At 43.2% G+C, this 26,582-nt stretch overlaps 1 protein-coding gene and 2 long non-coding RNA genes across 9 annotated transcripts in view; 2 read left to right on the forward strand and 1 right to left on the reverse strand.

Annotated features, from left to right (window-relative positions):
- The first annotated feature begins 477 nt into the window (after positions 1 to 477).
- On the forward strand, positions 478 to 17,170 carry LOC138748167 (uncharacterized). The gene is made up of 2 exons (XR_011347840.1): positions 478 to 660; positions 16,671 to 17,170. It is a non-coding gene; the product is annotated as an uncharacterized lncRNA (long non-coding RNA).
- LOC138748170 (uncharacterized) lies at positions 667 to 14,597 on the forward strand. Its single transcript, XR_011347842.1, has 2 exons — positions 667 to 3,734; positions 4,385 to 14,597. It is a non-coding gene; the product is annotated as an uncharacterized lncRNA (long non-coding RNA).
- Positions 16,381 to 26,582, reverse strand: part of cdkal1 (CDK5 regulatory subunit associated protein 1-like 1) — a 713,853-nt gene continuing 703,651 nt past the window's right edge. For all 7 annotated transcript variants that reach the window (XM_069907872.1, XM_069907906.1, XM_069907889.1 and 4 more), the window contains one exon: positions 16,381 to 18,100. In XM_069907872.1, the coding sequence (XP_069763973.1) occupies positions 17,918 to 18,100 (183 nt within the window). In that variant the 3' untranslated portion in view covers positions 16,381 to 17,917. The remainder of the gene's footprint in view (positions 18,101 to 26,582) is intronic.

The following is a 26,582-nucleotide window of genomic DNA, read 5'->3' on the forward strand; positions in this document are numbered from 1 at the left end:
GAAGGCTTCCTGATCGTACCAAAGGTTTGGATCTGGAGCTCTAGCTGCCAACTTTGGAAGAGGAGTCCATGCGGCTGCCCAGATCGTCTGGTCCAGCATTGCCTTGCCAGACCAGTGTGTTTCATAGCCAGAAACCATCACAATGAAGAAACAGTAGCCATGAAAACAAACAAGAAGCAATTTTTTACTTCGAATCTCACCGACAGTTACCAGCTCTGAGATAACAAGGTCAATTTCATGAATAGCATCAATGTCTAAAGACTCAAGGCAACTATTTCAGATTTCAGACTTCAGATTTATTGCCAGAGTACATACATGACAGCACATACAACCCTGAAATCCCTTCATCCTATGGGTGTGGCAGAATTACCACTCATTGGCAATGGAAAAAGCAAACAGTACATGCGTAATCGTGTAAACAAATAAAGAACTGTAAAAAGATAACGAATGTAAATAAACTGACTGCAATACAGAGAGAACAAAAAGAAAATCAATAAAGTCCACAAGTCAGAGTCCTTAAATGAGTCTCTGATTGAGTTTGTCGTTGAGGAGTCTGATGGTGGAGGGGCAGCAGCTGTTCCTGAACCTGGTGGTGTGAGTCTTGTGGCACCTAGACCTCTTTCCTGATGACAGCAGCGAGAACAGAACGTTTGCTGGGTGGTAAGGATCTTTGATGATCTCTGACGGCAGCGTTCCTGTGGGGAGGGTTTCACAGTAAGACAGACAGTGCCAGTGCGGATCTGGGAGGGTGAGGAGCAAAGACACAGCCTTTCCTCCACAGGGACCTTCTGGCTGGCTGTAACACTGACAGCCCTTTACAGGTTTTGAACAGCCGTGGTGCTATTCTTTCACAATAGTGAAATGTGGCGGTGCCCACATTTGGCAGCAGACACAAGGGTCACGGATTCCTGAGGATCGGCAGACCGGTGAAAGGCATCGGAGCAGCAGAACACCACCCGTGTCCCCATCAAGGGGGAGAAGCCTGAGAGAGGACCAGACAGCACAACAGTGAAACACATGGCAGCTGAAGGACTCACACCAGGCTGCAACTTGTGGGAAACCGTCTTGTTGTAACTGGGATTTGCAAGGACGCCGATGGTGAGCAGAGTTACTGATGTGCCTTAGGTGTTAACTACTTCCAAATATATTAGAGGTTTGGAATAGGAACTCAGGTTCACCGCTGGAACGGACAGGAGGCTGCGTGACTGCAGAGGTTGCGGAAGCACACGGGGCGAATCCATGGGCAGATGGTGTCTCTGAAGGGATTTTTTGATTTTTAGAGATAGAGCACAGCAATAGGCCCTTCCAGCCCATGAGTCCACGCTACCCAGTCTATGTGATCAATTAATCAACAAACTCGTACATCTTTGGAACATGGGAGGAAACCGGAGCAGCTGGAAGAAACTCAAGCGAATATAGGGAGAGCATGCAAACTCCTTACTGAGAGTGCTGGACTTGAACCTGGGTTACTGGTGCTGTCATCGTGCTGCACTAACTGCTACACTAACCATGCCACTCTTATTTTCTTATTGGCGGGGATGCCTCTTTGTTTGCCTTTACAGCAAGCTCAAGTTAATTTTGTGTATTTGTGTATATGACAATCAAGGAATCTTGAATCTTGAGGCTGTTTAAATGATATGGTTTGGAAAATGACATCAGAGCAAAGTGTTCCCATATTGTTCATTCGTTCAGGTGCCTCGCCGTCCGGCGTGGATGATCCTGACTCTCCATCCATCACGGTCTCTGATCCTCCGAATGGTAGTTGTTGTCTCCCCTGTTTCTGACCACCATGTTGATCCATCTCTCATTTTCATTCTCTGTCTTCCTCTGCTTTTTATTCCTTCGCAAGATGTGTCCAAAAAAATTTAATTGCTGCTTTCTGATTCTTTTAAGCAACGTATGTTGTATTTTCGTGCTTTGTAGAACCAGTGTCAGTGCCAAGGGGAAGCATCCGTAGTCATTGCCCCCCCAAGTGAGGTGCTGTGCCTCCCCCATATGCTCACGGCCATCGCTCGCAGTCAGACCCGCCCCACCCGCTCCAGTATCACTAGTTTGCGTCAGGTGTCACTGGTGTCTAGTTCTACACTCGCCAGTGATTCTCCATGCAAAAAGAGCAGTGGTTCGGCTGCTCCGTCAGAGGGACAGAGGAGGTTTACGTCAGGTAGGACACCGGCAACCCCCCCCACCCCAACCGCTGAACGAGTTTACAACTGTCGGACTGTGCACCCTTGGTTACCCTAATTATCCCCTCTAACACTTGTTCTGGCACCAACCTTGTGTAGAACTTCTTTGTTTGTTATCCTGTCTGTATATGATATGCGTAACATTCTTCTGAGAAACCTCATGTCTGCTGCATTGATTCTTTTTTCCTATGTGCATATGTTGTCATATGCAATGGCCAAATATACAGACCATGGAGCTATGTAAGATGACAACTCATACCCCCTCAGGATAAGCCCAAGAAAGGTTCTCAGTGTCTGAATGTTCCTTCCCCATTTGGAGCACAGATGGGTCAGTCATTCACAATGGCCAATGAGGGATGTTGCTCTCTTTTTAAAGAGGACTTATGAGGACATTCTCTAAGTGTTTCCCCTGTACTCCTGAGAATCCCTGGGCATGATCGAGCTCGGCATTGAGGGCCTATTTCGAGAGTGCGGTGTTCTCACCCATCAGAGCTGGCTGAGACTAACCTCCCCCTCGGTGCTGGGGCGGTTGATTGGGGAGATGCTGACTCAGTTACCCTGTCACTGAATCTGGAACATTTTGTGGAGACAAAATTCACCAGAACAGCTATCTTTGTGTGTAATGCTGCACTGTAAGGTGCCTGTGTAAATGTGCTCATGTATATTCTGATGAATGGCTTCATCAGCATGGGTTTTCTCCAGAGGCTCTGGTTTCTTCCTACCTTCCAAAAAACAGATGGGGTTGTAGATTAATTTGCGTGTGGTTTGTTGGAATCGGTTTGTATCATGGTGTAAATAACATTTAAAAAAATAAAATAAAATCTGAATCATTGACCTGGTCCTACTTCAGATGCAAGTAAAAACACAAAAGTGGTGGAGGAACTAGTAGCATCCATAGGAGGTAAAGATATAGAACCAAACCTCTAGTTTGAGACCTTCCTCAAGGTAAGAGTAAAAAGCAGGCAGGAGCCTGAATTAAAAGGATGGAGGAGCAGGGAAGAAAGAGGAGAGGGAATAGAACAGACCAACAGATAAATGATGATAATTGGTCAAAGAGGAAAGGTGAGAATTGATCGGGGTGGGGGGCTGCCTCTGTGAGTGCAAAGCTGGTTGAAAAGAGAGAGGGAAAAGGGAAGAGAGAGAGTGAGTGAGATAGACAGAGCTAGATGAAAGGAGAAATAGATGGGAAGGGAGGGGAGCTAATGGAAACAGAGGAGTCGATGTTAATGTCATACAGTGGGATGAAGGGTGGAGGGTGTCCAGATGGAATAATTTCTACTTCAGATGCTGATAGGTTTTCTCATCTAAGGAACCAAGGTTTCTTCCTTTGCATTTTACACTTAATTTGATTCAGATCCCATTTTAGTTTGCTCTCAAAGTCTTCTTTGAAAGATGTTATTACGGAGGAGTATGATCTGCCGTTATCAAAGACTTCGCATTGTATAAAACTGAATAAATAAATAACCAACAAGATGGATGGTGATACCAAATATTTCTCAAGAATGACTGAGCAGATTGGGGACTCCTTATGCTTGAAGAGTTGGAGGAAAGGTAACCTGATAGATATTTTACAAATTATGGAGGGCTCTGATGGGTTAAAGAGATCATTTCCAGATGCAGGGGCAACACAAACTAGGAGGCAATGATTGTCACCAATAAAACGTTTAAGTAATTCCGAAGAAATCTCATTCCAAAAGCAAATAATACAGAACGATTTACCAGACATGATGGTGAATAAATGAGATCCATTTAAAGGGCATCAGATATGAGTGCAAGCTGACAGGGTGAAGGACAGGAAGAGGAGCGATTACTTGATTAAAAAAAAGGCGTATTTCATTTGGCTGATTTTCACTGTGAATTCAGCAGGATTTAAGGTGAGAATCCAAACGTAAATCTGCAAGCTGTTCCGACATGGACTCTCCTGCATATGATTGAGCTCTCATAATATTAATATATATATATTAAACAGCCCTCCATTATGTTTGGGACAAAGACACATTTTTTTTCCTTTATTTGCCCCTGTCCTCCACAGTTTTAAGTTTGTAACCAAACAATTCACCTGTGATTAAAGTGAACATTCCAGATTTTACTCAAGGTTATTTGTGTACATTTTGGTTTGACCATGTAAAAATTACAGCACTTTTTAAACATAGTTCCCCTATTTCAGGGCACCATAATGTTTGGAATATTTGGCTTCACAGGTGTTCTTGCTTCTAAGCTCTTGATCACCTTTGGAGTCTGTAGTTGCCATTTTTCAACCTGAGGACCAAAGTTGTTCCAATGAAAGTAAAAGCAGCCATGATGAGGATGAAAAACAGGAATAAAACAGCAAGAAACATCGCCCAGACCTTAGGATTAGCAAAATCAACTGTTTGGAACATCAATAAGAAAGAGCGTATTAGTGAGCTCAGTAATCACAAAGGATCTGGTAGGCCAAGGAAGATCTCCACTGCTGATGACGGAAGAATTCTCATCATAATGAAGAAAAATCCACAAAAGCCTGTCCTACAGATCAGAAACACTCTTTAGGAGCCAGGTGTGCATGTGACAATGCCTACTGTCTGCACAAGACTTCACAAACTGAAATACAGAGGCTACACAGCAAGATGCAAACCATTGGTTAGCCAAGGAACCAGAATGACCAGATTACAGTTTCTAATAAGTGTTTAAAAGAGCCTGCAAAATTCTGGAAAAAGGTCTTGTGGACAGATGAGACCAAGATTAACCTGTATCAGAGTGATGTTAAGAGCAAAGTCTGGAGGCGTAAAGGAACTACTCAAGATCCTAAGCATACCACCTCAACTATGAAACACGGTGGTGGGGATGTTATGGCCTGGGCACGTATGGCTGCCACAGGTACTGGCACACTGATCTTCATTGATGATATAACTCCTGATGTCAGTAGAAAAATTAATTCTGAGGGGTGTAGAAACATCTTATCTGCTCAAGTTCCAGCAAATGCCTCCAAGCTCATTGGACGGCGCTTCATTCTACAGCAAAACAACAATCCCGAACGTACTGCTGAAACGACAAAGGAGTTTTTCAAAACTAAAAACTGATCTAAATCCAATTGAGTATGCCTTCCACATGCTGAAGTGAAAACAAACTCCCGAAACAGGCAAGAGCTGAAGATGGCTGCAGTAGAGGCCTGGCAGAGCATCACTAGCGAAGATGTCTTAGACATCACTATTGTCTATGAATCACAGACTTCAAGCAGTCATTGCATGCAAGGGATATGTAACAAAGTACTATTTTAATTTTTAATTTAGACATACAACACGGTAACAAGCCATTTCGGCCCTCGTGTCTGTATCCCCCAATTTGTAAGTGTCCCATCTGTTTTTCATGGATAAACAACCATTGTTCTTTTGTCTTAGTTGAGAACATCAGCATTGTTTATAGTTCGGACTGGATGGTGTCATGCAGTCTATAAATGTTGTGAAAACTGTGACACTAAATAAAGCAGGAGCTTGTAATAGCACTTCTTGTGAACTGTGTTTTCTTCTCCTTGTTCGGGCTAATTAAATTGTATTCTCTAGGCACAAGTAACATTGCCATTCTCAAAATACTGGAACCTTCTGGTCTCAAGAAATTGAACACAGACCTTAAACAAAAACTTGCCTGTGCAAAGACAAGTGCACTTTATACAAAAATACTGGAGAAACTCAGCAAGTGAGGCAGCATTCTTTATGCAGCAAAGATATTTAACCAATGTTTCAGGGCCAAGCCCTTGATCAAGGCATGAGCTAAAAGTAAGCAGGCATCTGAATAAAATGGTGGGGTTGGGGGGGGAGAGGATGGGAGGCAGCAAGAGGAGCACAGTCCCACAGGCAAGAGGTCGTAGGTGGATAGGGGTAGGAGGCCACGAGAAAAAATGCTGAGAAGTGATGGGGAGAGGATAGCTCCCTGAATGGAGAGGGAAGAGGGTGGGGATCTGTAATGAGGAGGGTCATGCGACCCCTTCAGCGGGAGCCTAGCTGGAAATCACCTCACCTGCCAATCAAGGCCTAGCCCACTCACAGGTGAGCCCACACCTTACAATTGGCTCTCTTAATCACTTTGCCTCATTTGGGCATACCTGTGACGTCTCTCCCCCCCCCCCCCCCACCCCTCCTCTCAACCTGCTGCCGTATAAAGCCCACCACCTGGAGCAGCCCTTTCTGAGCAACAAACCTTGGCTCCACTCCAGTTAGTGAGTAGTGGGTGATGCTGGAGAGACCATTGTAAGGAGTGTGCTGTTAAAAGGTGGAGAGCTCTAGTGGTGCATGCTTGAGACCACTATAAGGTAATACATTTGTAACCAGTCAGGGTGCTGTGCCTGCTGGTTAGCAAGGGGTGGTGGGTACTGTTTATGCATTCTTTTCATATTTTATTTGTGGGAAGCTTTAGAGAGTATAGCTTGTTTAGATGTGTATGATCTCCTTGTGTATGAGTGTGAGAGCTATCCCTGTCGCCACTTCCCCCGGGTGTAAATAAAAATCCTTGTTTGTTATTGAACTTGTCAGACTCACCGCTTCTTGGACTCTCCAAACTCGTTCTCCACATTGGAGGATCGGACATGGAAATGGAGGGGAAAAAAGAAAAGTGCACTTTGTATAATAAGGCGTTAACTAAAATGGAATAATTTCTGCACAATCCATACCTTTGTGAAAATTGTCAGCATACTGCGGGGAAAGACATTTGTATAGGTGTATGGACTGGCCAGTCTGAACGTCCCTAACTCCTCCCTTGGCTCTTCCCCGGATTTTCCAATAAAGACTGGTGTGCCTGGGCTTCCTCCTGTACCTGGCCAAGTCATGTATCAGTAATGCTCAGGTTTTTGGTAATTAGAGCCGTTTAATTACTCCATCATGGCAATGTGATTATTGTGTGCTCTACACATACCTTACACTATCCTATATCGCTGAAAATTACTGATTGTCCATCAATTGGCTTCCGCGAATTTCACCTTAGTCGAGGTAAGTAGCAACGGAATCAAAAGGTGAGACAATGAGTGTGCGAGAGGGAATACGTTGCAGAGATACAGGGGTAAAGGACTGCTGGGTTTGCTCTGCTAGGGAATCACGAGCCTGAAGGAATGAATGACTCTCCTCTGTGCTGTAATAATAAGCAGTGAAACATGGCTGGACTGTCACAAGATAGAATACACATTTACTAATTATGTTTCAGTGCTTTTAAAGCGAGCTGAAAAATCAGTGTTTTTCTTGTTTGAAGCCACATCAATGACATTTGTACTGTTTGAATGAAACACAAAAGTCTGCAGACTTTGTGATTGTCGTAAAAACACAGAATTGCCGGAGGAACTCAGCAGGTCTCGCAGTGTCCATTGGAGATAAGGATACGTAGCTGACATTTTGGGCCTGAGCAGGTATAAGCTAAAAACAGAAAATGGAAGAATGGGAGGGGGTGGAGCACAGACCAACAGACAAAAGGTACCAATTAGATGTACCATGGAGAATATTCTGGCTGGTTGCATCACTGTCTGGTATGGGGTATTCTCAGGACAAGAATAAACTCCAGAGGGTTGTTTGTCGTGGAAAAGCTGCTAACCCATTCCAGTCATACTCTCATCTCTCCCTTCCATCAGGAAGAAGATACATGTGCTTGAAAACACAAACCTCCCAGACACTTCCCTGCCGTTATCATAGTCTTCATTGAACCTCTCACTCATAAACAATATGCTCTTGCACTGTTTCTAACTGTATTTCACTCTTTATCCTGCACTATATATTTGTCCTTTATTCCATACCCAGAATTACTTGTTTTAATGTTAAACTACTCCCCATAGATTTACTACCATCTGGTTAAAGACATTTCTCCATATCTCTGTTTTCAGTGGATCCCCTTCAATCCCGAAGTTGTGCCCTGTTGTCCTAAACTTCCCCACTGTGGGAAACAATATTTCTACTCTGTCCAGTCCTTTCAACATTCAAAATGTTTCAATGAGTTCCTCCCTCATTCTCCTAAATTCAAACAAGTTCAGGCCAAGAGCTGACAAATGCTCCTCATAAGATAACCCTTTAATTTCCTGAATCTAGTTTGCGATAACTAAGATGTGCCTTGGATGTTTTAGGAGAAGGACAGCATGTCAGGCCACATTATTGCTGTCATACCACAATTAGCATGAGAAATAGTCTTAAAGAGATGTGAATGAAGAGAGGTGTACTGCTCTTCCGGTATGCTGTCTAAACTCACGTAAGGAAACAAAGATTTTGAGTTTTGGTCGTTGGTGTGTGAACGACTGTTGCTAAGATGTCGGACATTCTTCAGACTGGTAAAATCAAGCAAATTCTATCTAAAAAAAACATAATTGCTAGCTGAAAAGTCTTGAGGCACATTGTTTAATTTGGTACATGTTGATGTCATGGAAGAAGTCAATAACCCCTTTCATGCTGCCAAATAACGTGGGTTGAACAAGGCAATTTAGTGGGTATTTAGCAGGTCACCTGGCAGTGTGTATGCTCCCAACCGGGCGGGTGGGGGTAAAATCAACTGGGCTCTGATACTTGTATCAGAGCCCAACCGAGTTGACTCGGCTGCAGTGTGAATGGCCAACCTGCTCAACCGAGTATCATTGTGATGTTAGTGCTTGCGTGCATGTGTCAGTCTGGTAGTTTTAATATCAGTGCAGTTATATTCCACAGGGTGGCTGGTGGTGCTGTCACAAGGTGGCCGGCGGGGTTACCAGCGTGTGGCTGGTGGACCTGTCACAGGGCGACCAGTAGAGCTGTTAGCACGTACCTGCGCTTTAAATCATCTCAAGATTACTTATAATGCCTAATACAATGTAATGCTATGTTGTTAAACTCTGTTGTTTAGGGAATAATGACAAGCTGGTCTGTGGGCTTGTCTGAAGTTTGTAGTCTAGACCAGGGGTGTCAAACTCAAATTCACAGAGGGCCAAAATTAAAAACTTGGACTAAGTCGTGGGCCAAACTAAATATTTATTGAAAATTTTCATCAACATCTGCATGTTTTCTCTTCTTTCAACATGTTAAACTTTTTCTTATTAAAATAAATGTTTAATAATAGTTTTGGCTAATCACTTTCCAGAAGAAGCATTAACAAATGAGAAATAAAATATTCAATAAATAATATATTTCTGTAGCCTTTAAGCTCCTTTTAACTGTATTTTTTTTCACAAGCCAACAAGTCAAAAAAACAACAACTTGCTTCAAAGACAAACAGGTTTGTCTTTTAAAATGATGAACATATAGTTTGCCTCCCACCTGTCTTGAAAGGTCCTGTTTTTTGTCTTTCGTTTGGCCATTTTTCGTAAGGGGTTTATTACATGTGAGTTAGGCGACAGGTCGCAGATGTTAATGAAAGTAAACAGAGGAGGTGGGTCGATTAGTGGGCTGACGGGCCGGTGCCAATGCATTTGCAAAGCATTCTGGGATTTGTAGTATTAGCTGTGCATGCGCTATACTGGCATGGCGGCCAGCGGGCCAGCTCATATATATTTGATATGATCTTGCGGGCCAAATATAATTATATCACGGGCCAAATTTGGCCCGTGGGCCTGAGTTTGACATGTGTGCTCTAGACTATCTACTGCAGTAGATTTTCCCATGGTCTTTTATGCATTGTGCACATATGTGCTTTATTCCTTCTATGATTTCTCTGCCCTGCGAGTACCTAATATGTCCCTCAGATCGTCACCACTAGAGGTTGCCCCCCCCCCGCCCCACTTAGATTCAAAATATCCACATCAACCAGAGAATTTATGGCTCACCCGGTACTGCAACACGGGTCATTTACTCGCCTATATAGTGGGTTGTCAGTGTGAAAGGGGCTAATCCTTCAATGGTCTCAACCTTGCAGCCCAATAATCCACAGTGGTTTAGGTTATGGCAGATGCTGGAAGGTCATAGCAAAGTGAAATCCAGTGGAAGCCCTCTACTCCTTGTTAGAGAGCTGGGTGAGGGGACAGATGAACTTTCCTCAATCTTGATAGGGACATGCGATGTGTGCACAGAATAAAGCAGCTTTCATTTTACTTTGGTTCATACCAAACACTAATTTAACGTCAACTTAACACTTCATGATGCATGCGCAGGGTTTATATAATCTGTTCTGGGAAAGAAGCATAATTAGGGTAGGTTTGTCACTGTAGGGGAAGAGATAAGACAGCTTCTGCACTTGAACATCACGTGTGATTCACAGAACAGGGCTAAAAGAGGGAGAAAGAAACTCTGCCATCAGCATGTCCAAGAGAAAAGCTTTCACAATCATTCTCTCGCCGTACAATGATCTGGAGTCATTCAGGGCTGAAGTTTCTGAATGTTATTATACTGATTGATGCAATAAGAATGCAATTCCCTTCAGCACTACAGATGGGAACTGAGAACCCGAGCAGATGTATCGTAGCTAATCAGACAGGGACACAGCAGGATAACTCCCGATCTGCACTGAGATACAGACTGCATTCATATTCATTCAGCCAGTTTTAATTACACACTACTCCTGGCCCCTTTGTTATATCTAATATCAAATTTAATTTTCCTTTTATTTGGTTATTCTTCACTTTCTGACATTCATCTCGTTGTAGTGCAATAACACATTTTAAATAATGTATCACTTCTTTATTCTACCCTATCCATCTTTCAACATGGGAATTAAAATTACTCAGCAAAGATCTGTGAATTATACATAAGATGAGGCATTATTAAATGTCTGTATTACAAGTGATATAAACTAATTACATTTTCCAAGCAATGGGGATAACATTTCAAAACAAAAGCCTTGGGTATGGTCATTTCAGACATCTTGCATTGATCAAATTTAAATATAACAAAGTTCATTAACAAACAAGTCAGCTAAACTCTATCTTAGTCAACTAACTAATGAAAATTGTTTCAATGAGAACCCTTTCCTGCTCTCCCTCTCCCATCTTCATTTGTTCAGGATCCTATCAGCTCTTGGCTGCTCTTTTTTATACCTGCCATCTCCCCTTCCCATGAAAGAGGCCCCAGCAGAACAGTTGAATGACTGTTTCTCTCCATGGATGCTGCCTAATGTATTGAGTCTCTTCTGCTTCTCTGGCTTGGTCAAAATTCCAGCATCTCTCAAAAAGTTCACAGTTGATGAGCTTGCAAAATATAGCTTCATTGACTCACGGCCTCCTCCAGAGGCTGGAGGAGAAGCTGTCCTCATTGGGACTCAACACCCCTATCACTGGATCTTGGACTTCCTAATGCAAAGACCTGTCTCTCTGGGTCGATAGCAGAGTATGGAGCACCGTCCTGCTGAGAACTGGCGCACCTCAGGGCTGTGTGCTCATTCCACTCCTATTCATGCTACTGACCTCCCCAGATCCAGCTCCGTGTCATCAAATTTACAGATGACACAACAGTAGTTGGCCTCATCAGCGACAACGATGAGTCGCACTAGAGAGGAGGTGGAAAATCTCATGAAATGGTGTGAGAGTAATCTGAATCTCAACGTGGACAAGATGAAAAAGATGATCATGGACTTCAGGAGGAGCAGGTTAGGGACCCTCCACTACATATCAACAACTCTGTAGTTGAGAGAGTGGAGAGGACCAAGTTCCTTGGAGTTCACTTAACTATCTCCTAATTGTCAGGAAGGCACAACAGCGACTGCACTTACTGAGAAATCTGAAGCAGGCAAGCTATCGGCTACCAGATATCAGATTTATTGTCAGGGTACATACATGTCATCACATACAACCCTGAGATTCTTTTGCCTGCGGGTGAAGCAGAATTACCACTTATTGGTTGTGCAAAAGAAAATCTGTATAGTGCTTACATGTAAACAAATAAAGAGCTGTAAGCAGTTAACTTATGTAAACAAAGACTACAATAGAGAATTAAAAAAAAATCAATAAAGTGCACAAGTAAATCCTTAAATGAGTCCCTGATTGAGTTTGTTGTTGAGGAGTCTGATGGTGGAGAGATAGCCTTTATGTCAACTTTCTATAGGACCTCTTCGAGTGTCCAGGCCAACTGCATTGCTGTGGTATGGTTGCTACTGAGAAATGGATCAAAGGTAAATCCATAGGACTATACGTGTAGCAGAGAGGATTACAGGAGTCTGCCTCGTCCATCGATGTGATCCACTGGGCATGCAATCTTTCAGCACCCCCCTTTCTAACCTGCACAAAACATCATTCAGCTGCTTCCATTGGGGAAGAGATACAGGAGTATCTGAACCAGATCAACTAGGCTGAGGAACAGCTTCTTTCCATGGGCAGTGAGACTGCTGAACGACCAAAGGAATTGCTCACACTAACCACCTGAGATTCTCATTTGAACAAAGCAATATTTATTTACTTATTTGTATTCATGAAACACTTGTTCTGCATATGCATTGCTTATCTATATGTGTGTTATGTCTGGTTGTGTGTATTCACAACCACAAAAAAATTCCAATACGCCTCAGTTTTATATGATTGCCTCAATCTTTTAACCTTGTTCCCTTATTCTTTACTCTCCCACAAGTGGAAATTATCTCAACGGAAGAACATAAGAAATTGGAGGAGAAGTAGGCCATCTGGCCCATGTCGTTAACAAGACCACAAAAAGCAAATTAAGCATTAATTTTAAATTAACTGTTAAATTTTTTTAAAAATTAGGCATATACAACAGTAACAGGCCCTTCTGACCCATGAGCCCATGCTACCTCAATAAACCTAAAATCCCTGTACGTTTTGGAGGGTGGTGGGGTGAAACCTGAGTACAGAGGGAAAACCCACACAGCAGTGGATTTGAATCCAGGTCCCTGGTGCTTTAATAGCATTGCACTAACCACTATGCTAACTGTGCCACCCTATAGAGGGTTAGAATAAAGAAACAGGACCACCATGCTACATCCGTATCAGACCTTGTTTTGGCCACCCTTGTAAGTACAGTGCACAAATATGATCCCTGCAATCTGGGAGATCAGAGAGATACTGAAAAAATGCAGAGAAGGTTCATAGGGTGATTCACAGGAGCATAGACTAGTTGGGGCTAATGGCCTGCTTCTAATGCAATTCCATGCATTCATCCAGATGACTTTGCGTTTTGATCTCTGAAAACTGCACAATGCGATCCAACCACAAATGTTATCCACTCCATTGAAATCAGAATCAGAATTTGGTGTATTGCCATTAATGTGCCACAAAGTTTCTTGTTTTGCAGCCGCAGTATTGTGCAAAATTGTTATAAATTACCGTTCTGAAATAAAAGGTTGAAAAAGTAAATAATTAGTGCAAAAAGAGAAAATAGTGAGGTGGTGCCCATAGATTCATTGTCCATTCAGAAATCTGATGGCAGAGGGGAAGAAGCTGGTTTTGTAACATTAGGTATTCATCTTAAGGCTCTTGTACCTCCTTCCTGATGGAGGCAATTAGAAAAGGACATGGTCTGGGCAGTGAAGATAGGGCTGCTTTATTGAGACACCGCCTCTTAAAGTTGCCCTTAATGGAGTAAAGACTAATGCCCATGATGGTGCTGGCCAAATTTACAACCCTCTGTAGCCTTTTCCTGCCCTAGGCATTGGCACCTCCATAATAGACAGTGATACAACCAGACACAATTCTCTCCACAGTACCCTTGTAGAAATTTGCTCGAGTCCTTAGTGAGATACAAAATCTCCACAAACTCCTAACGAAATATAAATGCTCTTCATGACTGTATCAAAGTAATGGGCCAAGATAGATCTTCACAGATGTTGACACCCAGGAACTTGGCTCTATACCCTCTCTGCGGCTGACCCCTTGATGAGGACTAGTTTGTATTCTCTTGGCTTTCCCTTTCTAGTACTTCTATCTGGTACTGAAAGGTACCAGGTATAAATTTTCAACAACCAGACATTTTTGGAATAAAAATTGACACTACTTATGGCCAGAAATCAGGAAAACAAGGGACTAATGCATCACATCTAAAAACCTGTAAAATGTTAAACAGGATCCCTCAATGGAACATATGGCAAATCTCCACTTGCCAATAAAATGTGTATCTTCATTCAAAAATGAAATCTTTTAGACATTTTAATGGAATGAGTACCAGCCAGTTTCTTTCTACAATATTCTAATTGCCTGATCCATTGTTTTCCATTCTCAAATTAATAGGTGTGAAATTCTTCATCATGAAATGGACGTTTCTTCTGAGTTTGCTCAACTACCCCAGTTCTGAGCTATCTTTGAATCCATTGGATGGAGTTATCATTCCTGGTGCAACGTAGTCAGGAACTGAAACCAAATTCCATCATTATCACCTGCTTAACACTTCCTCAAAAACACATTTTAGTAAGGTCTTCAAATTGAAATGTTTTCCACACACAGATTGTAGATGTCAAACAAGAATTAATGCCTCTCACCATTTTGCCTGACTGTTGCCAGGAGCAACATTTAATTTCCCTGCGAATTTATTTTTGTAAAAACGATTAAAAAAACTGATATGAAATGAAGTGAATCTGGAGTGCCATCTGCTGTGGTTTTATTAAAACAATTTCAAACAATTCAGAAATAACCCCATAGTTAGTGGCGATGTGTCCTGGTGCATTTTATTGATGTCTATTGTTATAAGCCCAAAGGACCCCACAACCCAGCAGCAATAGATGCTCCCCACAACAAATGGTTACTTAAACAAAAGCTGTTTTTAATTATCTTTAAACATGAAAACAGAATCAAACTTTAACTTATCTCTATTTTTAACTTACTTAACCCAACTAAACCCCCTTCTAATTCTAAGGGCACATTTATGTAATGTGTGCATAAATTTAAGAAAGTTCTTTGGTTCACAGTCCAATCTTACTTCTTCTTCCAACTCCACTGGTTGCAGGCAATTCTTATACTGTGCACAGAATTTAACATGTATAAAGTTCACTAGGCTTTGGTGCTCAAAAGGTAAATGGTTACCGCTCAGGAAGGTTCTTGTAGGGTTTGTAGAGAGAGATGTGTGGTTCCAGGATTTTCACAACTGAGTTACCACCATTAGCCACATCAATGTCTTGCTGATTAAATTTGCCTCATCAGGGTTCTCCAGATAATAACCTCTTCCTTTCAGGTTACCACAGAGTTCCTTTCTGTTCCGCTTATTCCAAGAGAAACACTAGACAGCTCATTTTCTCCTCTTGCATGACACACAAGAGTAGACCATCCTCGACTCTGGAGCTTCTGTTTCAGTACCAACAACCTTCTCCAGGCTGACACTGTTCAGTCTCCCCCCCCTCCTTTCAAACTGCCAGAAAACCCGCGTGACTCTCCCTCTCTCTCTCTTGCAAAAATCACCTGACCTTCTCCAGCAAACAACAGAAGTCAGTCTTCTGGTTCATCTGTTGTTTTTCGGTGAACAAAAATCCATTAGTGACCTTTCTGTGATCACTCTAAAAGTCTGCAAAGAGCTATCAATAGACATAGTCTCCTACTTGTGCTTTAAAGACAACAGTCCATTTATTCCACAAGTCAATTCAATTAACACCTATTTATGACATCTCCATAGGCACTCTTCACAATTTCTGCCAAGTCACTGTGGATATGAATTCTTCAGTATTTCAAATAAGATCTATTTTAAAGTATGTGTCTGTATGTAACTTACTCAACTTTTTTTTCCAATTTATCTCCTAAATATTCTGTCACACTATGAAAAGTATGGGAAGTAAACAGATGCCGCTAATAACTTGATACTGAAAACAAGCACAGTCAAGGCATCGATTAACATACTGAACAGCACAATAAGACTGCTTATTGCAGTTGACTGCTTCAAACACAATCAGTTGTACATCCCATTTTTATCGGTTTCAATCTGGTTGAAAAGTGGTTTGCAAACTTCTGCTCAAGCTCTTAAATGATGACTTTGCTTATTTTCCATGCTGAAAATAATATTTCTTTGAAGCATTTCTTGGCTTGGCTTTTGAAAAATACATTTAATTTTGTGACCAGTGAGGGTATACTCATGGTTCAGATTTGCTAAATGGTGTCAACGTGACAGTTCCTATTACGAATGGAGCACATGGGAAGAGATTTAATTTTAAACTGTGAAATTGTAATTACTTTTCCTGTCTGCACATTTATGGCCTTGCGGTGAGGGATTCTGGTTAAAAGCTATGGTGTGACACCAGGTTAAATTCATTTTTCAGAACTCAAAGACATTTAGATGGATATTCACTTTTGCAGGAATGGTGACAATCGCTGTATCAACCACATCGCTGCACCATTACTGATTCATGCACAGCAATAAAGTTCAATCAATATATTCAAGGGCTTTAATCTTCAAAATTAAAGTTACAGACACCAAAAGGTTACATGTCATCAAGGAGTCAAGAAAGCACTGATTCAACATTTACCGCTGGCAGATTTTCATTAAGCCACGGCAATGCATGTTTACTTTTGAATTGGTTGGTTTATCTCTTTGAATGTTATGGGCTCAGCTATGGGCTATCTCACTGATGATGTTTTTATAATCCTGAATTACCTTTCATCTATCAAGACCCTAAGGCCTAAAATTCCCTTCCTAAATCTTTCCTCCTCTCTATATTCAGGTAAATTGAAAATGTCCTGTCTGGCTGCATCATTGCATGGGATTTTAGCTGCAAAGCATTGGACAGAAGTCAACACAGAGTATCATTAAAATGACAGAGAAGGTCACTGTGGTCTTCATTTCCTGTATTGACGACATTCACTGGGACTGTTGCTTAAATCGGGCTCAAAAATGATCGTGGATCTCTACCATCCACCACACAGGATCTTTGATCCACTACCATCAGGAAGGATCAAAATCAGAACTGCCAGACTGGGAAATAACTTCTTCCTACAGGCTGAGACATTGATGGATGGTATCCTATAACCTTGGGTCTCATACAAATGAAATGAGTAAATTATTACAAGATATTTATCCATATTTATTTCATATTATATTTGTAAGTATGTAGGTACGTGATTATCATGTGCAGTGTGGGAAATGTTATGATGTGTGTGCATCATGGTATGGAGAAATGCTGTATATGTATTCAAATGATAATAAATGAACTTATAATTGAAATGCTTTTTAAAAAAAAATATTGCACTTGAACAAGCTTTTGATCATCCATCCAAATTGCATCTGAAACTCGATGTCAATTTTTGTCTCATCATGATCCACTGAAGAATCTTCACACTTATATTTAATAAATGCAGGTTGTTGCAAATATATTCCTTCAGCTGTAATCACCAACAAAATTATATTAATGATATTGCACACCCAGATGCTTCATGAATTTTCTAATTACTTTTATATGGCATAGAAACACAGGGGCTGCAAACAAAACTATAGGACTGGAAAAACAGGGCTCAGGCCCGAGACATTGACGGCCTTTCATGTTCCATGGATGCTGCATGACCTGCTGTGTTTCTCATGCACTTTTGTGTACTGCACTGAGAAAAAAAAAGTGCTCTTTTATCTTCAGAAACTAACACCAAGAGTTTATATTGCAAAAGGGTTTTATATATTTTTTTCCCCCCTTTTTATAAAACTTCCCCCACTTTGTCCGCAGTTCACAACAGTTCTCCTGTCCCAGCCACCCATAAGTCCCGGGAAATTGTGACTTCACATTCAACCTCATAAATCACTGACTCTGTGATGACTTTTATTTAAAATATACTTAATAAAAGGGATATGGAGAGAAAGCATGGAGATGGGATTAATTGGACAGTTCCATCAAAGAACAGATACAGTGCTATCCTTCAGTGTTGTATCATACTATGCAAAAAAATAATTATTCAAACGTTGACTCCGTTGACAACAAGGGACCTATCTGAATATTGCCATAGTTACAGCTGTTATCACTGTCAACACAGCCAGACCCATGTACAGCATCTTCACTCGTGAGCTCTTCAGGTTCCATGGCAACAGGCTTGCACTGAAGTAGTTCTCACTGCCCCAGAAATGATGTGCAGAAAGAGCTGAACCATTCTCACCGAAGGACTTGAATTCCTACAGAGGGGGAAAGGGAGGCAGAGAGAGAGGAGGAAGTTGGAGAGGGAGGGGGAGGGAAACACAGACATTATTTGCAATTATTATTTGTCTGGACAGGAATATTGCTACTGAATTTGTTTCAAACTTGACACTAACCATCTTTTTAGGAAATCACATGTTCAAAGGTAGAGAAGAGAAACTTAATGATCTTTTCAAGCCTGATTAATAAATAATCATAATCTAAAGTTATTTGTTACATCATCCGTTGGTTCCTTGCTTCTGTGGATCCTGTGTTTTGATGTCTTCTTCAGCATTCCTCACCTGCAACAGCAGCGAGCTCTATCCCAAAGATGCAGGGTCATTACATCATCAAAATAAGCTTGGTTAAGCATGAACATTGAAACTGTCAATCAACTAAAGAGCATGCAATCTCTTCCCTTAAGAAAATTACTAAACGTTGGTCAGAGCAATCAAGCACATATTAAAAAGTAAAAAAAGGTGAAATCTGTTACAGAAAACCGACTCCAACTCTTTACCCATTAGATACCCAAGAATCATTTTAGTTCTCATGGAGAATTGAATTAATTTTCTCTGTTCTTTCTTTAATTCTATTTTGTGATCGTACTTTTGAGATTTGTGCTGGTTTACTGCTCCGGCACCGCCCCCCCCCCCTCCCCGCCACCCACCATTTCTATTTCATTTCTGTAGTGTCTCCTGCACCAACTCCCTGCTGAACAATTGCAATGCATTTCAAGGTTGGACAGGAACAGCTCAGCCACCACCAAAACCCACAGTCCTTGGTACTATAGGAACATGATCCTTTATCCGGACATCTAAAATCCAGAAAGCTCCAAAATCCGGAAACCGCGAGAGACCAGCAGCACGAGTCGGGCGGTTGAGGGGGAGGGAGAGACCGGCAGTGCGAGCCGGCCAGGTGAGGGGGTGGAGTCTGGAAGTGCAAGTCGGGTGGGCGAGGGGGGGAGAGACCGGCAGGGCGAGTTGGGGGGGGGGGTGGGGGAGGAAGGACCCACAGCGCGAGTCGTGGGGTCAGGGAGACCGGCAGGGCGAGTCGGGGGGGGGGGCGGAATGAACGGCAGTGCGAGTGGAAGGGGGTGGGGGTGGATACGGCAGCACAATTCAGGTGGGTTTAAATCTGGCTTTCCAAAATCCGGAAAAATCCAGAATTCAGAACACACTGTCCCCCAAGAGTACCGGATAAAGGATCTTGTACCTGTACTACATTCGGCAGGTGCATCATCAACAACAGAGCTGCTCAATTTATCAGAGGAATCGTGTTCAAGGATGAAGTGTTTCATTTAGGCACTCATTTCATGTGACCATTTCACAAGGACTATCTGCCACCAGATAAGTTTTGGTCAAAGGGATAAACTTGTTTATGATAGACATTACCAGCTCACCACACCTTTTTTGTGGTCCATATTTGCATTGTCAGCCAAAATGCTAAAAACAACAAGTTTTATCATAAATCTCATGATTCACCATACACAAGTGGCAACTCAAACTATCCAAGCCAAGGCAACCTGTCAAGCTAAAAAAAAACAGTGTGCAGAGGTTTCTGATCATCAGCTGTGGATCATTCACATCAGCCCCTTGTTCCTTGGCAGTTTACCTACATCCTCTATTCCCCTTCTTTCAACCGAGATGACAGGAAGCATGGCTTCTCAAAAATAAGAACTGAATAGACTAACGAGCACAGCAGTAAGGTGCAGCGTCAAAGAAAGCGATGTAAAGAAAGAAAACTTTGCTCAACGCTGAGCAAGCCACAGGTGACATTCTATGGTGGGGTAGGCAAGAAAGACAGGTTACCAGATCCCGCTCACAGCAGCAGGGCCATGCAACTCCAACATAAGACTAGCAGCAGGGTCGATCAAATCACCAGTCAGCTAGGAGACAACGGGATGAAGATAGCGGCCTTTTGATGTTTCTACCATCAAGCTTGTCGACCTCCCTGTGAGTTTCAGGGAAAATACCTGATGGTAATGCTAATGGCTGCAATGGCTGGTCATTGAGACAGCCTTTTATATGTCTGGGATAGACATTCCAGCCAGCATCTCTTGGTGGATACAGGGGCTGAGATCAGTGTGCTTGCCCCTTTGGGGCGTAACATACGTAACAGAAAACCTGGGCCATCAGTGAAAGCTGCAAACTGCAGTACTATCCAGACATTTGGCATCTGTAGGATCCCACTTTTGTTCAGCGATACTAAGTTCACATGGATGTTCACATTGGCTGCGGTCGCACAACTGCTACTGGGAGCTGATTTTCTCAGAGCATGTGACTTGCTCGCTGATCTAGAGGCTCGTTCATACCAACACTTTCCAGACCTTCGCCCTAGGTGAGGCCAAGCTGCCAGATCCACATTTAGACCATTACTCTTTCGGAGAATGAATTCGCCAGGTTGTTGGTGGAATTCCCCTCAATAATAACACTGCAATTCACCTCAGTGATGCTGAAACATGGGGTGCAGCACCACATACCAATCAAAGGGCCACTGCTGCATCTCCTAGCTTGCAGGCCCCCTCCAGATAAACTTTGTCTGGCCAAAGAAGAATTTGAAAGGATGGAGGACATGGGTATTGTATAATGGTTTGATAGCTCATGGGCCTCCTGCTCCACATGGTACCCAAGGCCACAGGCAGATGGAGACCCTGCGGTGATTACCACAGGTTGAATGAGGTTACCTGCAGGGAGTCCGCATCTTTTCCAAGGTGGACCTGACTGGGTGTATCATCAGATCCTGGTCCACCAAGATGACATTCCAAAAATGACTATTATTATACCCTTTGGCCCTTTTTGAATTCAGAAGGATGTCTTTTGGGCTCAAGAATGTTATGCAGACTTTCCAACGTTTAATTATTAGAGTGGGACACAATCTCGACTTTACCTTCATAGATCTAGATGACATAATCATTGCTAGCCACAGTTGTCAGGAACATCAGTCCCACCTGTGCAAATTTTTTCATTCATTTCAATGAGTTTGGGGTGACCATCAACCCAGCCAAGTGTCAATTCTGGTTAGTGACCATCAACTTTCTGGTCATAGAATCGACAAACATGGAGCAAAGCCACTACCGGCAAAGATCAAGGCAATCTGGGCATTCACGAAGCCCAGCACGGTTAAAGGCCTTCAGGAGTTTGTTGGAATGATGAACTTTTATCACCAGTTTCTACCATCAGCTGCTCACATCATGCACCCCCCCCCCCCCCCCCCACTCTTTGTCCTGATGTCAGTCAAGGCAAGGGTTGTCACTTGGGGCAAAGAAACGTCAGCAGCATTCGAGAACACCAAGGAAGCACTGGCTAATATTGCATTGCTGGCCCTCCCTAGAATGGATGTTCCAACAGCCCTGACAGTGGATGCCTCCAGTACATTGATGGGGATTGGAAACCATTGGCTTTCTTTACCAAGCACCTAAGACCACCTGAACACAAATATAATGCTTTTGATCGAGATATGTTGGCATTGTACCTTGCTATCAGATATTTCAGGTACTTTCTGCTTTTACGGACCACAACCACATTTACCTTCACTAAGGTATCAGATCGATGGCTCATCAACAGAGACGTTTATCATATATTTCTCAATTCACAATGGCTGTTGAACACATCTCAGGAAAGGCCAACCTAGTGGCAGATGCACTGTCTTGCCCGGCCATATAATCCATTTAGACCTTAGCCCAAGGGGTGGACTATGTTGCGCTCACAAAAGCGCAACAAGCAGACAAAGAAATTCTGCGTTACGGAACAGGAGACTTGAACCTGCAGCTGGAAGAAATTCCAGTAGGTCCAGGGGAGCTCAAACTCATGTCTGATATATCTATAGGTCGTCCTTGCCCAATCGTTCCAGTGGCCTAGAGGTGATGTGTATTTGACGTGGTACATGGGTTGGCACATCCATCGATCAGAACGACTGTCTGGATTTGTGTGGCATGGCCTTCGAAAATAGGTCAGCAATTGGGTGAAGGCATGCATTCATTGCCAGACATCCAAAGTCCAGCAATACATGAAAGCTCCACTACAATTTTTTGAGCCAACTTATTGGAGGTTTGACCATGAATGCATGGACATTGTAGGCCCCTGCTAGTGTCATGCAATTCCCATTTTCTTCTCACTATAGTGGATCAGGGCATGCAGTGGCCAGAGGAGGTTCCACTGGCAGACATGACCACCGACACCTGCGCCAGGGCCTCATTTCTGCCTGGATAGCACATTTCAGTCTGCCAGTACACATCACATCTGACAGGGGTGCCCAATTCACATCAAGCCTGTGGTCAGCAATGGCCACCCTACTTGGAATCAAGTTGCACCACACAATAGCGTACCACCCACAATCCAACGGACTAGATGAAAGGTTCCACAAGCATTTGAAATTGGCCTTATGCGCGTCTGCAGGGACCTAACTGATTAACAAATTGCCATGGGTACACTTGGGCATACTTACGACACCCAAGGACGATATAGATGCCTCATCGGTAGAACTGGTCTACAGCGCACCCCTGATGGTTCTAGGAGAATTTAAATCAGAATCACGAGGACAGGAGGAGACGCCCGCAGCGGTCCTAAGCAAACTCCGCGAGAAGCTCAGTTCTTTAGCACAGATGCCGATATCTCAACATGGTCAGGCCAGGTCTTGTATATGTTTTTGTACAGAAAGGAGCACACTGAGCACCATTCTGTATGAGGATCCCTTTGAGGTACTAAGATGCAATGGTTCAACATACATTTTGGACATTGGCGGTAAAGAGGAAACTATTGCAATTGACTGCCTCGAACCAGCCCATCTGGATCTCGACAGACCAGTCGTAGTTCAGGCACCTTGGCGAAGAGGAAGGCCGCCCAAACAAAAAAATATGTAGACTTTGGGGGTCTGCAGCAGGATTGCCTGTTCTGGGGGGTGGGGGGGTGGGGTTCACGTGGTGGCCCACTTACCAGAAAGAGAATTGGCTCCCAAAATGGTGGACGTGCTGTGGAAAACATGGGAAATTGACCTGCATCGAACAAAGTTTTTTAATCAGAGCTGATGAAATCATTGATGATGTCACTTCCTGTCCATGTGACAAAAGCAGTGATGTGTATAAGCCCAGTATGTGTCAGTCTTGCACTAGACTCCACAGCATGTACGTTGACTTCCCTGCGTATACATCAACTTTACAACATGTATAGAGATTCCACAATGTGTATACTGACGTTTATAGTAGCTCAGTATAGAATACTTCACTTCAATGCCATATTTCAGTCAACAAAATATCATCCACACCAATTTATGTTTAATTCTGACACCCTTGGGAATTTGACGGCATCAGACTTGCAGACTTTCTGGACTATTGGCTATTACTCCAAATAATACCACACCGCAGTTACATTATTTTTTTTTTCTGATGCTATACAGATGTATAATATATTTTCCCTGCACATGTTAAACGAAGAACTGGGCACACACCCAAGTTTAAAACGCAATAGTCTGCAGAGGTCAAACAGTGTACTTTATACAGCAAAGATAAAGATGCTGAACAACTGCTTCGGGCTCGAGCTCCTCTTCAAAGTAAAATAAAATTAGATGAGCACTGATATTCTATAATGTCACTGTCTTAATTATTATTCTTCCAAAGCTAGATTATTAATGCATTTTGTTAAACCCAAACCTTATCGCTTCAGTTTTTCATTAGAGGATGACAGACGACTTTCCACCTTACTTCATTTGACTGAAAGTTAGTTCAGTCAATTCTGTGTAACATGGATTTGTGCCACAATTCTTTAGATGTCAATTTCTCATCAGAGAATAGATCTAAGCAGCCATCTGTACCCCACCACAGAAAAGGCAAAATCCGAGCAGGGGAGTTGTGGGGCTTGCTGGGACGAGGTTAAATTTGAGAATGTCACTGTGGTTAAAAGGAGTACTTGTAGTGACTACTTTAAATAGGGTTGGAGGGGGTAAATGTCCACGTCAGCTGCAGGCTCGTTTGTGGCTGACAAGTCCGATGCGGGACAGGCAGACACGGTTGCAGCGGTTGCAGGGGAAAATTGGTGGGTTGGGGTTGGGTGTTGGGTTTTTCCTCCTTTGCCTTTTGTCAGTGAGGTGGGCTCTGCGGTCTTCTTCAAAGGAGGTTGCTGCCCGCCGAACTGTGAGGCGCCAAGATGCACAGTTTGAGGCGAGATCAGCCCACTGGCAGTGGTCAATGGGGCAGGCACCAAGAGATTTCTTTAGGCAGTCCTTGTACCTTTTCTTTGGTGCACCTCTGTCACGGTGGCCAGTGGAGAGCTCGCCATAGAACACGATCTTGGGAAGGCGATGGTCCTCCATTCTGGAGACGTGACCCACCCAGCGCAGCTGGATCTTCAGCAGCGTGGACTCGATGCTGTCGACCTCTGCCATCTCGAGTACTTCGACGTTAGGGATGAAAGCGCTCCAATGGATGTTGAGGATGGAGCGGAGACAACGCTGGTGGAAGCGTTCTAGGAGCCGTAGGTGGTGCCGGTAGCAAATACTAGAGCGCATCGGATGTCCCCCAAAGTTCCTCAACATGATTATCCAACTGCACGAAAAACAACAAGGTCGGGTCAGATACAGCAATGAGCTTTCTAAACCCTTCTCCATTAACAATGGCGTGAAGCAAGGCTGTGTTCTGGCACCAACCCTCTTTTCAATCTTCTTCAGCATGATGCTGAACCAAGCCATGAAAGACCCCAACAATGAAGACGCTGTTTACATCCGGTACCGCACGGATGGCAGTCTCTTCAATCTGAGGCGCCTGCAAGCTCACACAAAGACACAAGAGAAACTTGTGCGTGAACTACTCTTTGCAGACGATGCCGCTTTAGTTGCCCATTCAGAGCCAGCTCTTCAGCGCTTGACGTCCTGCTTTGCGGAAACTGCCAAAATGTTTGGCCTGGAAGTCAGCCTGAAGAAAACTGAGGTCCTCCATCAGCCAGCTCCCCACCATGATTACCAGCCCCCCCACATCTCCATCGGGCACACAAAACTCAAAACGGTCAACCAGTTTACCTATCTCGGCTGCACCATTTCATCAGATGCAAGGATCGACAATGAGATAGACAACAGACTCGCCAAGGCAAATAGCGCCTTTGGAAGACTACACAAAAGAGTCCGGAAAAACAACCAACTGAAAAACCTCACAAAGATAAGCGTATACAGAGCCGTTGTCATACCCACACTCCTGTTCGGCTCCGAATCATGGGTCCTCTACCGGCACCACCTACGGCTCCTAGAATCTGTTTATTAGTGAACACAAAAAGACTCATAATGTGTTAACATCCATGAACTTGGGAACGATAACGTCCTTGCTAATGTGACTAATGCCCGTGTAATGGTGAATAGCCCTACTCACTGACCATCTATCACACCATACCAATCAACTCAGGCTAAAGACTCTCCATGCCCATGAAACACTTGTGTATGTGCCAACAACCAAAGTCAATAGTGCATGCACACCGGCAGAAAGAGAATGCACGCAGCCTCTGGACCCTGGGACGCCGCCGACACCCGTGACTACAATAAACTACACAACCAGGTGAATTCTGGCACCTTCAGTATTTATTGTCCGTACCAGTGGCCAACCACTTTAACTCCAACCCCATTTCCACACTGACATGTCTGTCCATAGCCTCATGCACTGCCAAACAGAGGCCACCTGCAAATTGGAGGAACAACACGTGACATTTCATCAGGGCGCTCTCCAACCAGATAGCATTAACATTAATTTCTCTGGATTCTGTTTGGCTCCTCTCCCTGTCTCTCTTTCTTTCCCCCACCCCCCTCTCTCTCTCTCCATTCCTCCAGCTCCCCACCCCCTTCCCTCTCCATTCAGAGATCTACCCCCCTCCCTATCACTTTCCAGCTTTTTTCTCCCCTGCCCAGTTAACCTGCCCTTTCTTCCCTTCCCCCCCCCACCTTCTTATTCAGACGATTGCCTGCTTGTTGGTCACACTTTAACGAAGTGCTCAGGTCTAATCTTTGCTTCTTATGGATGCTGCGTGACCTGTTGAGTTTCTCCAGAACTTCTGTGTATTAAACTTACCAATGCTGAACAGATTTATTTTGTAACAGCTCATTTGGACAAGATTTACACTGATTTCCATATTTTGTCCATCAGGAAAAATAAAGTAAGCAATAAATTGTGAATGCGATACCCACTTGAAAAGATAAAAGCACTATTGTTCATTCTTGGAATCGAAAAGACAGATTCCATAAACACACATTGCTGGTTATTGACGTGGACACACCTCTTGCCTCATTTGAAATGCTCTGAGATGCAGCATCCTACTCCTGAAAAGCTTTTTTTTTAAACTTCCCTTCTCCTTCACAATATTCTACCCTGCTTCTTTCCTGAGAGTCTGGTCCCAATCTCAACCAAACGTATTGACTTTAATAACTCAAGTTCAAAGTCAATGTCAGATTTCAGATTAATTGTCCGAGTACATACATGACATCACATACAACCCTGAGAGACTTTTTCTTCTG

The sequence above is a fragment of the Narcine bancroftii genome, chromosome 1, assembly GCF_036971445.1.
Source record: "Narcine bancroftii isolate sNarBan1 chromosome 1, sNarBan1.hap1, whole genome shotgun sequence".
NCBI classification, from domain to species: Eukaryota; Metazoa; Chordata; class Chondrichthyes; order Torpediniformes; family Narcinidae; genus Narcine; species Narcine bancroftii.